The following is a 12,668-nucleotide window of genomic DNA, read 5'->3' as shown; positions in this document are numbered from 1 at the left end:
ACCTATCAAACTCTTTTTTTGTGAACCATCGCGTTCACTCCCAATCCTTTCCCATTCGCTATTTCAAGTTTTCTTCAACGAACTCGGCGATGGGGTTAAACACTTAAAAATTGAAGAGAAACCCTGGGAAGTCCTCTATCAGTTTGCAGAAAAAAAAACATTTTATTAGAGTTCTAACAGTTCTGCAGGGAGAAAAAGCAGGTCTATTTTTCAAATGAAACTTTTCCTTCCGAGGAGCCATTCAATTTACTTTGCAAAGACATTCTACGCAGCCAATATTGTGAAATATTTTTTGTGAACTCTCTGCTTTGATTAACAACTCCGAACTTCCTGGGTCAAGGAGTTCTGCAGTTTGAAAGAACTGCAGACGTTTACCAAACAGAGAGAGAAACACGACAGAAAACTCCGTCACTTGCTCAGTAAGAGGTCTCCTGTTAATTCAGGCTCATCTCTGAAAGATAAATGGGTCATGAACCTTTCCTCCAAGGAGTTATCTGCGCTGGAATGGAGTGGTTTAGAGAAGGGTCTGAAGTTTGCTATTGCCCCTCGCAAAATACCGACTGCCGAAATTGTCGCCGATGTTGAGGAGAGTATCTCTCAACTCAACGACGATCGTAGGCATTTGGTAAGAGCAGAAGTAAGTAGCATACTCAGGTAGCTAAACCTCCTCCCAAAAACATTCAAAAGGATGTTTTCAATGCGCTTATAGCTCTCAAAAAGGATCCGGACAGGCTCGTATTATCTGCTAACAAGGGTAACTGTGTTGTGGTTATGGACAAACAGCAATATCACGACAAAGCTTTGTCTCTGCTTAATGAAAGAGTACGTATACTGTCTTAAACTCTGATCCTACCAGTAAAACTCAAAGAAAGTTAAACAAAATGTTGCTTGATTTGAAAAAAGTTGGTAAATTGGTGACTACGTACAAAATGTGACGGCTTATGTCCACGTTTTTATGGCTACCTAAAATTCATAAACCGGAATTCCTTTGAGACCCATTGTTTCTTTTAGTTAATTCTCCGACTTATGCAATTTCTGGTTACCTTGCGAGAATTTTGTCGCCTGTTGTTGGGAATACTGATTACACTGTCAGAAATTCCTGCGAATTTGCGGATTTCATAAGAGATAAAACTCTTAACGCTTGTGAAGAATTAGTATCTTTCGACGTTGTTTCGCTTTTCACTAAAAAACCCAGTTGATCTTGCCGTTAAGGTTGCGGAGGAGAGACTCAGAGAAGATGCTTCCCTGGGACAAAGAACTTCTTTGCCTGTGCGAGGATATTATTCATCTACTGTCTTTTGCCTCAAAACCACGCAATTTACATATAACGGCACCTACTATAAACAAGTTTTTGGTACAGCGATGGGTTCGCCCGTCTCTGCTGTCATTGCTAACATGGTAATGGAAGACGTGGAACAAAGGGCTTTAGCCACTTCACCGGTTAAACCCTTTTTCTGGAAACGATATGTCGATGATGTTATTTCTGCTGTATCCGGAAATGAAGCGTAGCGCCTCTTGTCGCATTTGAATTCAGTAGAGCCGTCGATCCAATTCACTCTTGAGCGTGAAAAGGATAGACATTTGCCCTTTCTTGATTTAAATGTGTCCAGAGGGGTTCAGGGTAATTTAGAGACAAGTGTCTACCATAAACCTACCCACACCGACAAATACCTCGCCTGCGATTCTCACCACCCTATTAGCCATAAAAAGTCTGTAGCCAAAACTTTACTTAGGAGGGCTGACTGTCTACTATCCTCACTCGATTCGAAGGCTGAGGAGAGGATATGGCAAAGGCAAATGGCTATACAAAACCTTTTCTCCGTAACTGCCAAAATCAGTTACAAATAGTAACGCTCTTGATGAAAGGGAACCAGCGACTGGTTTTGCTGTTATTCCTTACATACAGGGTATTACGGAACCCATCAAGAGAATTTTGAATAGCCACAACGTTAAAGTTGCTCAAAAACCTTTTCAGACTTTGGGGCATATTTTCGCCAAACCTAAGGATCCTGTCACGAAAGAACAACGAACCGACGCCATTTATTCTATTCCTTGCAATGACTGTGACAACGAATACATCGGACAGACCAAACGTCAGTTTGGTACACGGTAAAATAGCACCAAAAAGCGGTTTTCCTTTGCAAAAGGGAAAATTCAGCTTTATCGGAGCATACATGCCTAACTAACCATACAATTGGGTGGGATAATTCTAAAATTATCATCACTAATCGACGTTACCACCAGCACCTTTGTTTGTAATCACGTCTTTATAACTGTCCAGTGAATGGCCTTTTTACTCATACTGCTATTATAAGTAATGAATCGAAGGTTTGGGGTCTCTTCGTTGCCTGGTTATAAACCTTTTTATCAACTCTTATAGTTTAGTTGAGTCTCAAACAAAGTTTTCATGAAATAGCTGAGGATTTCATCGCCGAAGATGCTCTTTTTTAATAAGGCCTCAGTAAAAGTCCACTTTAAGCATCTTGAAAATTAATAATTAAACATATACAATGGTGACAAAGTCGACAATAAGTCGACAATAGCTTGGCGAAAACCTATTATCTTGATTGGAAATGACAGCTTTAAAAAGTTATACGGGCTCCTCAATGGTTGTACTATTTAGTTACCAACTTAATGAAGCGTATTTATTTTGTTGAAATGTAGATTTAACGCTATTTTATTTAAATGTAGAATTAACGTTCAATAAGGTCATAAAATTTTTAAATGCTAATAATAGAGCTAATAATAGAGCAAAGACCCTGTTGTTTAATTCGTCTGCATTTTCTACTTTCTATCAAAGTGCATTAATTTTCTAATCTGGTGATAACTATCCCTTGATGGCGGTCAGAGAAACAGTGACACGAAGAGTAAGACTGTATACGATTGGGAACCTGGCACCCTTTTGAAAATTACCGGGTGGCTAATGTAAATTTTTCTTTCGTGACGTCTTCATGTCAGCAATTTCTTTTTGCTATTCAATTTTAATGCAAGATTCCAGATGTGAAGGCCTTTATTTAATGTCACTCAACGCAATTAAAGAAAAAACAATGTAATCACGTCTTTATAACTGTCCAGTGAATGACCTTTTCACTCATACTGCTATTATAAGTAATGAATCGAAGGTTTGGGTTTCTTCGTTGCCTGGTTATAAACCTTTTTATCAACTCTTATAGTTTAGTTGAGTCTCAAACAAAGTTTACATGAAATAGCTGAGGTTTTCATTGCCGAATATACTTTTTTTTTAATAAAGGCCTCAGTAAAAGTCCACTTTAAGCATCTTGAAAATGAATAATTAAACATATACAATGGTGACAAAGTCGACAATAAGTCGACAATAGCTTGGCGAAAACTTATTATCTCAGTTGGAAATGAAATCTTATGATAAGTAATAAATAATAATAAGTTATTCGAGCTTCACATTAGCTGTACCATTTAGTTACAAACTTAATAAAGCGTATTAACTTTGTTGAAACGTAGATTTAAAGTTAGATAAGGGAGGATGCTGCTGGTGAAAGAGCTCGATTCGTTTATCATCTGCACTTTATGGTTGCTCTTGCTCTACACAAGCCTCCAGTTTACAGGTAGGCATGTAATTAACTGACATTTTGAACAAAATAAATTTGGTTTTATCAACTAGGTTGATAATTTGAGTTGACCATCGTAAAGAATTTCAAAGCTGAAGTTTCGAGCGTTACGCAAAATTTTCTTGTGATATTCTCCACCGACGCAGTATCACAGTTTTTTCAGAAACTTGCCCCCTTGATATTTTTTACACATGATGATCAAACACATTTCCGCCCTTTAGATCAATTTCCTTAGCTTTAAAAACCGAGAAAAATTTATCTTCCTTGTAAGGCATGCGCTATTCATGGGCAAAATCGAAACAGACCTCTGCTAGTGCCAACTTTATGTCTCCTATTTACTTCTTCTACGGGGATATTTAAACTTCTTTACCTAATTTAATAGTCGCTTGTTGTTTTTAAATTTACCCTAGATAATAGCGATAATGTTAATGAAGCCGACACGCTGAGAAATAAATCTGTCTTTGCTAGGTTTTTATTAGACATGTATTCACAGTCGTTTATTCATCACTCGACGGGTTGATTTTAGAACTAACATATTTATCTTCACTACTGTTTAAGTAGTGTTCATTACTGCAAAGATCGCTTTTCGCAGTTCACGCATATGATTTTCAAATATTCACAGTCATTTAAAAATCTTTTGATTTAATTATATTTTGCAGTTGTTTTGACTTTGTAAGCAGTTTACATATAGTTACGCGTTTCGATAGTATCAAGATGTCATTTGCAAGCATGTCAAACGAAAAAATTATCACAAATTAAAAAAAAAAACAAACAAACAAAAATTTAGGTAACAAAAGAGAGCCAAGGTGAAATAGTTTTATGCAAAATAAGAAATGTGTTCGGTTAATTAAACACCCATGATGGTGACTCAAACAAATACTTTTACTTTTCGGATAAAAATCGAAGCTTAACCCCAAAACAGACTCTATTCGAACAAAAATTTTGGACAAGATTTCCGCCCAACCTCATACTCCATTCTGGTTATAGTTCTTTAATTAAAAAAAAATGGCTAAAACAATGAACTGAGTTTGGAACTACGACTTTTTTGTTTTAGAAAAGTATATGGCTTTATGAAAATCTTTCCAAATTTTTGTTTGTCCTACTAACATGCGGATGTACTAACCCTGGGCAAGAAACCATATTTTTTATTATTGGCCACAACATCACTAATCGTTTTAAATAAACTGCATGAAACTATTGGTCTCTGGCAGTCTTCTTCCATATATTGTCATTTCTTTTTTTCCATCTTTATAATTATTATGATTTGACAATGATATACTGATGCTATCATAACGTTTTGTGGTTTTCTTATGCTTCAAACTTGACTTGACTTTTAAAATTTTCTCGCTCTTTCACTCCCAAGAACGACCAAGTGCTAATTTTCCTTTGAATTATCAAATATATGCAAGCAGAAAGGTGGTGAGAAGAAACAAACACTGTTTCAATGGTTTGACCATAATCTCTCATTGACAAACCTATAGGAAATGTATGATGGCAGATACTGCAAAGAGTTGATATTTATCGCTCGGCAGTGAAAAGGTTAACAAAAGACAGTTTGTAATTGCAGACGGGGCTTATCCAAGAGAATATGACATCACTTTCCCGGAACGCGTTGATGGCAGGCTGGAAAAAAGGGATTTATCAACATCTGAAAAGGTTTTTGAAGATAAATCCTTTGACAGTCATTTGAACGTTATTTTAATAATACTTTTTTAATTCTCTGCGAGAAGAGTGGAAAGCAAACGCGTTCAGATCTGATGATACCTAGTTTAACGAATAAAAGAATAGAAAAACTGCTCCTGCCAAACATTTAAGATACATGGAAACGATATTGTTCAAAAAATTTTCTGCCAATTATATGGCCAAGCAAAATTCAGGAACTCAGGATTTTTAGTTCTGTTTGATCGGAGTTTATTTCATAACATGTTGTTTATAATTGATGCGAACAAAAACAATTGACCAATCAGAGAATTCATAAGATTCTGGCCGAGCGGAACTACCTATTGCTTTTAAGTCCTTCGTGCGTTCTTCGTAAATTAGGAACTCAGTTATTTACTACGGAAGCACTCTTCGTATTTATGTACTATCCTCGACGACCAAGATGATCAACTGTTAACTCACTTGTGGGGTGGACAGCGGATGACGATGCTACGTTATTTTAGGGAGGTCACGTGGATGATGCCTCTTACCGGTTGACTGCCTTTGACAAGGACTGGACCCTAGATGTGAAGAGAAATAAGTATGTTCCATTTCATCATATAACTGCTGCTAAAGCCTAATAATGATTTAGGTGTCTCTGTTTCATCCAGTGCTTTTCTTCAGTTCTCTAAGCTCACAAAAGCCCAGGGCCGGTTTGTTCAAAGCTGGGTTAAGATAACCCAGGGTTAGTGTGAAATCTGGTTTGAGATCTGAAAGCTATAAGAGAAAATTCGGTGTTATTCTCTTTGTCCAAAATTTGATTATTGGATGCTCCAAAAAGAAGAGAGAAATTTATCCCAAAAAGACGTATAAAAAAAGAAATACAGAAACCTTGATTTGAATTTAATACTGGGTTAGCGCTCATCGACTTTCAAACAACTGGGCGTTGAATAAGAATTTTGATTATTTTCTGTAAATTACAAGTATGGTCACAAATGCGCACAAAAACAAATTTTACGCCCAAACCCAAAAGAAAAAGCCAACGTCTTCTCAACTTCTCTTTGTTTGAACGTCCAGCATATTGTGAGACAGAGACAATTTCCGAAAAAAATCAAACTCTACTGCAGTTTTATTAGGTTACACTTTTGGCAAACAAATATTAACGATTCAAAAGAAGAAAAATTAAAGAAGCTTAAGTTAACATACAAAAAGTTTATTTATCTCTGGGAAAAAAAATGCCAGATAACTTTAAAAAAATCTAAACGTCTTTAATTTCTCAAAAAAGCGAAACTCTATTCGATGTCTTCAAATGTTCAAAATATTTGTCTCAGTATCTATCTTTCCTTCCAAATAGTTATTATTACAATTATTATTTTTTTTAAGTATGGTTCTGTACTCTCTCTCAAATGTCACATTCAAGCATGTGAACTCAACTAGAGGCTGACTCCAAATCTTGCTGGTTATTCAGCTTCCAGGCTCTTCATTTGTACAATTTCTTGGACTGTTTGTTTCAAGTATCTTTTAATATGGTAAATCTGTAATGTCTTATTATTATGTTATTGTTATTATGATTGTTAATTTATCAGTTTGTTTATGAAAAAGGATTTCCCTATTACTTTTTTTTGCTTTAATTATCTCACAGAGAACTTATTTCTCCATCATTTGCCGTTCGCACGTTTGCTAGCGATGGTTCAGAAGTGATTCAAGAGGTGATTTGCTGAGAAATTGTTTTAAAAGTCTTAATATCATCTGTCATTACAAACATGCCACAAGCATCTCTTTTGCATTGCCAGGTAAAGAGAGATTACTTTAGCAATACTAACTAATCAAACTGGCATCCCTACGAAGTGCAAGAGGGTTTAAAGTTTAAACAGTTTGCAACTATCTTTCCAAAAAGATCGTCACGCTGTTCTTTCAAGAATAGAGAGCTGTTTATCACAAGAGAACCGCAAACGCAATCTATCATGGACACCAGGACCTATTTTCCGTCCACGTTTAAGTTGTTAGGTACTATGCTCATTGATATTTTTTTCCCTCAGTGTCTTTTTTCTTCTTTTTCCGATCTTTTCAGGGGGATTCTGATCATTGCCACTATCAAGGGTCCATCCGGGGCTCGAAAGATTCCACCGTTGTACTCAATACTTGCTCAGGACTGAGGTATTTTTACTATTTATAGATATTTGCTTTTAAGGTTCGAGAAGATGTCATCAATTACTTTAATTAAAGTTACATTCATGAATGAAAATCTGGAAGCGATGCCTCGAAAAACTAGCTTGGGTTGCTGTGTGAGTCACTCAAGAGTAAAGACAAACCAGTAAAACAATGGGAAAGTACGATCGCCCATAGGAGGGTGGTCTTTCAAGGACTGTTGTCGATGACAGTTTATCACAATAGATTCAATCGCTTGTGATGATGGCTTACGTATAGGTTGTCAAAGTGCACGAGAAAAGTCTCAAGAAGTTCTTGCATTGAAAGAACACGCAAGTAGCTGAACATGAAGGATGACGGAAAAATAGTTTTTTTTCCGTAAGAAAGTAGAAATTATTTTCCTTGTGAGACATAAAGAAGTTTTGATCAAAGTTTGCACTTCTTTGGTTTGGAGAGTTGGATAAAGTAGCGGATGTTTCACAAACATTTTCCTAAGTAGGGCCGGAGAGAAAATAAGATTTTTTAATCCTCGGATCATATTAAAACTGCGGACAGAACTATTATGTTAAGCCCTCACCCGCACAATCCAACCACACGATTTTTACTATCATATTCAGACCACTAACTCAAAGTAAAATCAGAGTAAAGGAACAAATTTACACACGTGGATATTCTCGGCTAGCTTCGAATTACCATGAGTCATACTCAGGTATAACAGTAGATGAAGAAAACATCTTATAATTTCTTTCGACAGAGGGCTCATAGATGATGGTGAAGATACATTTTATATAACACCCGAGTCGGGAAAAAGAGTAAGTCTTGTTATTGAAATTAAGATTTTAATCTAATTAAACTTAAAAAAAATGAATTTTACAATTGATTTTTATTTGTGATTTAAAGATAGAGGACAAAACTTCGATTAGTAATTCTATTCGTGATCGAACTTCTCTTTAGGAAACTGGGGCCCACAAAGTGGTCCGGGCGAGGCAAGACGAAGCCACTCGAATTCGTAATAACTGCGGTAGGGTTATACACGGAATGAGAAATGTTGTAAAAAAAAAAGTTGAGCTCATCCCAAAGCATTCATATTCTAATAACGTTGATTGATATTTAAATCAATTCTGAGGAGCATCAATGTCAGTTTCCTGCGGCCATAGGTAAAAGATTTTTCTGATTTGAACAGCACTCTCACATGTTGCTACATGCCCTCGGGCACTGTACGTAAAGTTGATGACATATGTTATAAGAGTCAAATGCGCCTTCAACCAAGATTTTGCGCAGTCCTAACTGTAAAGACACAAGCACATTCTGACATAAAGAGGAAAATTTGTAACTTTTTCTCGTTCTTCTTTTATTTGTAATGAAAGAGTCTCAAGAGCTGTAGTCATTTCAGCAAGGCTTGTTCCTAAGATGACTTTTTGGTCGTATTTACTTTACCTCAGGAAACAAAGCAACTCACGCAGATTCCCATTATTCAGATGGAAATCCAAGGTCATTCTCTAAGGTAAAATGCTGATTATGATTTTCCTATTATTAAGTTTTAGATTTCTATAGAAATCAAAGAATCAATGGATGAAATGCATGAAAAATTACAATTAGATTAAGTGTTTTCTGCGTTTTCATTTCACTAATAGGTAAGAAGAAGCGTTTTGGGTGACATTGATGAATTCTACAAACCATTTCTGACAACAAGCGAGACACGATACAATGAAGTGCTTATGGTTGTTGATTTTGGAATGGTAAGTAGCCTCCAGCTGCCATAAATTTTCTAGCATTTACTACTTGAGACAATTAGGTGTTAGTTCATACTGTTTCCTTTATATTTCCAATGGTCCTACAAAAGATAAATTATCAAGAAGTTTTTAAAAGAACGATAATTTCCTTTGTTCTCACGACCTTGAAGATTAATCCGGGGAGTAAAAAAGGCAGAGAGAAAATAGCTGTTGGTGTCTCTTAGGAGTAAAAGCCTAAACACGATGAAACTATCAAACAGCCAAGTGTTTTTCATCTCGTTGCCTTGTTTTTTTCATATTGTTATGGCTGTAAACACTCCTTTGACATACGAAAGTGGGAGTGTCACCATAACATTCCTAATGAATTAAAAATATCAGAACCTTTTCAGAAAATTGTTTAATAATGTATAATGATACTTTAATGAGAAGTATTCTCGGAGTTTCACGGTTAAAACCTGGTTTAAATGTTTAATTCTTCTACATCAGATTCAGAATTTTCTGAGGGCTTTTCGATTTTTATTTTTCAGTACCAGAAATACAATAATGACACCAATGTCATTAAAGATCGCGTTGTAACACTGGCAAATGCTGTTGATGCCGTGAGTATACAGTTTTAGAAGCAGAGATTCTAATATAGACATAGTCTTTTAATGATAGAATGAAGGGAGGGGAGGGTAGTGAAGAGGGGGAGGGGTGAGGAACCGAAAAAGTTGCAAGCTTCTTTTTTAGCAGTTACCACACGTCTGAAAGTATGTAAGTTAAAAATCATAAATCAAGGGCTTTCCAGTTGATCGAGAAAGTGGCTTCCCATTTAGTTATGGTACAGGTCTGCTATTTATTTTCAAAGTGACTCACTCTTCGAAGATCACGATGTTAGATTCACTGTTGCTCTAAGATAGTTCAAACCATAATATTTTACTTACACTGAGTCAATATTCATCTTCTGAAGTATAAAGCCCTTTCCCTCGTCCCTAGGGGAGAGCAACATCAATCGAATCAGTTTAGCGGAGTGTCTAGCATGTCCTGATTAATTTTCCTCATTCAGATTTATCAGCAGATAAATATCAGAATCGTGGTTAAGGGGCTGGAAATTTGGACGAACGGCGAAGCTTTTGAACGTTCAAAGAAAGGAGGAGACGACCTTGGTCGCTTTAACACTTATCGAAAAGAAATATTGGCAAAAACAATTCCTCATGACAACGCACAATTATTGAGGTAAGAAACTCTCAGTTCCTGTTAAGTCAAAGATTCCAAACGACATAAGGCTTAAAAAGTCGTTATTGAGAGATTTTCTTGTGAATTAAAAACTACATTGATCAAGAGGTTCGTTTCAAAGACAATGATTGCTTGTATTCATTGATTTTATTGACTTAAATGTGATCATGTATAAACTTGTCGTCAACCATGGCCACTTCCTCGACCTACCCCGGCTTCTTCTCTGATAAAGATCTGGAGTACCTCCATTTATGTATAGATGACAAAACATTTTCTAATTGATGAAAAAAGTAGACTTACGAAAAAAATCCCAAAATGATTTCGTCTAATCAAATGATTAAGGCATGGATTTGACAAATATCCAGCATGCTGATTTTGATATCTGTCCTGAGATTTCTTAAAATCTCCTGAAATGTTTTAAAAAAAGGAAAACTGAAGCACGCAGCGTTAAAAAAAAATTACTGTAATGGCAGCCGAGTATAATCTTGTTTATATAAAGCAAATAAAATTTACACAGCCCTAGGCTAACTATTAAACCACATTACTTAATACGGTTGCCATGATTATAATAAGTTAGTAAACCAAAGACAATTTCTTGGATGCAAAAAGGATGAGTTTTTTTTTATGTAACTTAAAAAACTGAGCCGCTACCTTTAAAGGCCTAAAACGCACAAGCTACAAAGGGTTAACGAGTCTAATTCAATACAGTAGGAAACAAAATTATATGGTCTTTCAGGCCACAAAAAAACTCGCATTATTTTTACGTAGCTTATAAAAATTTGTCGTTATTCAGTAGAGGAGCTGCTTCGAGTTGCCCTCTTCCTTTTGGTTTCAGCGACTGGAGTTGGTCTGACTGTTCTGGCATGGCATTCGTGATGGCGATGTGTGGCTCTGTATCAAGTGGTATTAATAACGTAAGCTAGAAAAAAAAAAATTAGAAATTGTCATACTGTCAATAAATATGAATGAAAATCATAAGGAAGACTACCCTTTCAACCTGAATAGCAAATACCTCAACAAAAACGGCATTACATGTTTGCTTATTCGGGTTTTGTGATAAAAACAAAGTTAGTGGAATCAATTTGCACTTATGGCATACATTAAAATTTTACATACTGCGCGTAAGCATTATAGCACACGTAAAAACCCTCTATAAAACAATAAAAACGAACAAAGGAAGAAAAAACCAATATTTTTAAGTAGAATCATTTTAAAGAGGCCAAATAGTTTTCTTAGCTGCTGTTTATCTTATACTGACACCAGTTGTTCAACTTTACTATTCTAGTGGGACTATGGAAATATCATTGGCCCTTACGCGCTTGTTGCTCATGAAATGGGTCACAACTTTGGATTTAACCATGACACAGGTAGAAATAGACCCTATGTGACTGAGTTCCGTAGTCGATCTCAGGAAACACGAGATCGCACTCCACGATTACACTAAGAGCTCTCTGTATTATTCACAGGAAAAAAACTTGAATTTACTTAATCCTTTATTTGTCTTTATCCATTCATTTATTTATACAATCTATTCCATATTTTCGCAAATTTACAAATTACTAGTGTTGTTTGACCTGTAGAGAGTAAAGAACATTGTTAGCATAATTATTATACCCTGTTATGAAAAATGCATTTACCAGGTCAAACGTTAACACATCCCTTTTTGTTTGGGTTTTCTATTATTTGCTTATTGTAACGTATTATCTGATAAAATCCGTAGTGCAAACCCATAAATGAATTTACAACTAAGTGGTTATTCACAAGATTGTCTGCACTTTTCGATAAGTTATCGAAAATAATTTGTTCTTTTCGCAGAAAGCTGTAAGTGTTTGACCCCAAGAGGTTGCGTCATGGGCCGTCACCAGTATGTTGTATTTGTGTAATATTTGTAATACAACTTTGCACTCGTGGTAGATGAGAATTCACTCGTTTTGTACCAATCAAAAGCGCGTGATTTTTTCCTGTACATTATTAGCATAAATATCTGCATGCTATTTCGAAACATGAGACGAGTGTTCAGTCAACAATACTTTTAATTTCTCTGGTCATTGTTTTGATCATTGGCCGCGGATAAATTCGGTAGCACAGGGTGAAAAACCGTAAGCAAATGCATTTGGAATAAAACAGTGGTCTTTGGCAAGTAACATGACTCATTCCAAAATGTTTTGATTGGGTGTTCCAGAACCAAAACCAAACTGTAAACCACAAGCAGCCATCTTGAGGCAAACATTGCAAAGTTACTAACACCGTTCTTACTTCGTCAGTACTGTTATCGGGGTTACTTTGACATAGACGAACAATCACGTGATAGGAAAAGAATGGCGATTTCAAAAAATCCCATCGTGGCAAG

At 35.9% G+C, this 12,668-nt stretch overlaps 1 protein-coding gene across 1 annotated transcript in view; it reads left to right on the top strand.

Annotated features, from left to right (window-relative positions):
- The first annotated feature begins 469 nt into the window (after positions 1-469).
- The window catches only part of LOC131778988 (uncharacterized), a 39,272-nt gene continuing 27,073 nt past the window's right edge, over positions 470-12,668 (top strand). The window contains exons 1-14 of the mRNA XM_066158893.1: positions 470-654; positions 5,117-5,240; positions 5,747-5,823; positions 6,865-6,931; positions 7,294-7,379; positions 8,125-8,182; positions 8,325-8,391; positions 8,813-8,874; positions 9,005-9,109; positions 9,631-9,702; positions 10,149-10,318; positions 11,154-11,232; positions 11,604-11,685; positions 12,134-12,182. Coding sequence (XP_066014990.1) covers positions 470-654; positions 5,117-5,240; positions 5,747-5,823; positions 6,865-6,931; positions 7,294-7,379; positions 8,125-8,182; positions 8,325-8,391; positions 8,813-8,874; positions 9,005-9,109; positions 9,631-9,702; positions 10,149-10,318; positions 11,154-11,232; positions 11,604-11,685; positions 12,134-12,182 — 1,283 coding nt within the window. The remainder of the gene's footprint in view (positions 655-5,116; positions 5,241-5,746; positions 5,824-6,864; positions 6,932-7,293; positions 7,380-8,124; positions 8,183-8,324; positions 8,392-8,812; positions 8,875-9,004; positions 9,110-9,630; positions 9,703-10,148; positions 10,319-11,153; positions 11,233-11,603; positions 11,686-12,133; positions 12,183-12,668) is intronic.

The sequence above is a fragment of the Pocillopora verrucosa genome, chromosome 12 (genome assembly GCF_036669915.1).
Source record: "Pocillopora verrucosa isolate sample1 chromosome 12, ASM3666991v2, whole genome shotgun sequence".
NCBI classification, from domain to species: domain Eukaryota; kingdom Metazoa; phylum Cnidaria; class Anthozoa; order Scleractinia; family Pocilloporidae; genus Pocillopora; species Pocillopora verrucosa.
The sequence above is the reverse complement of the archived record's forward strand: the minus strand, read 5'-3'. Positions and strand labels throughout refer to the sequence as shown.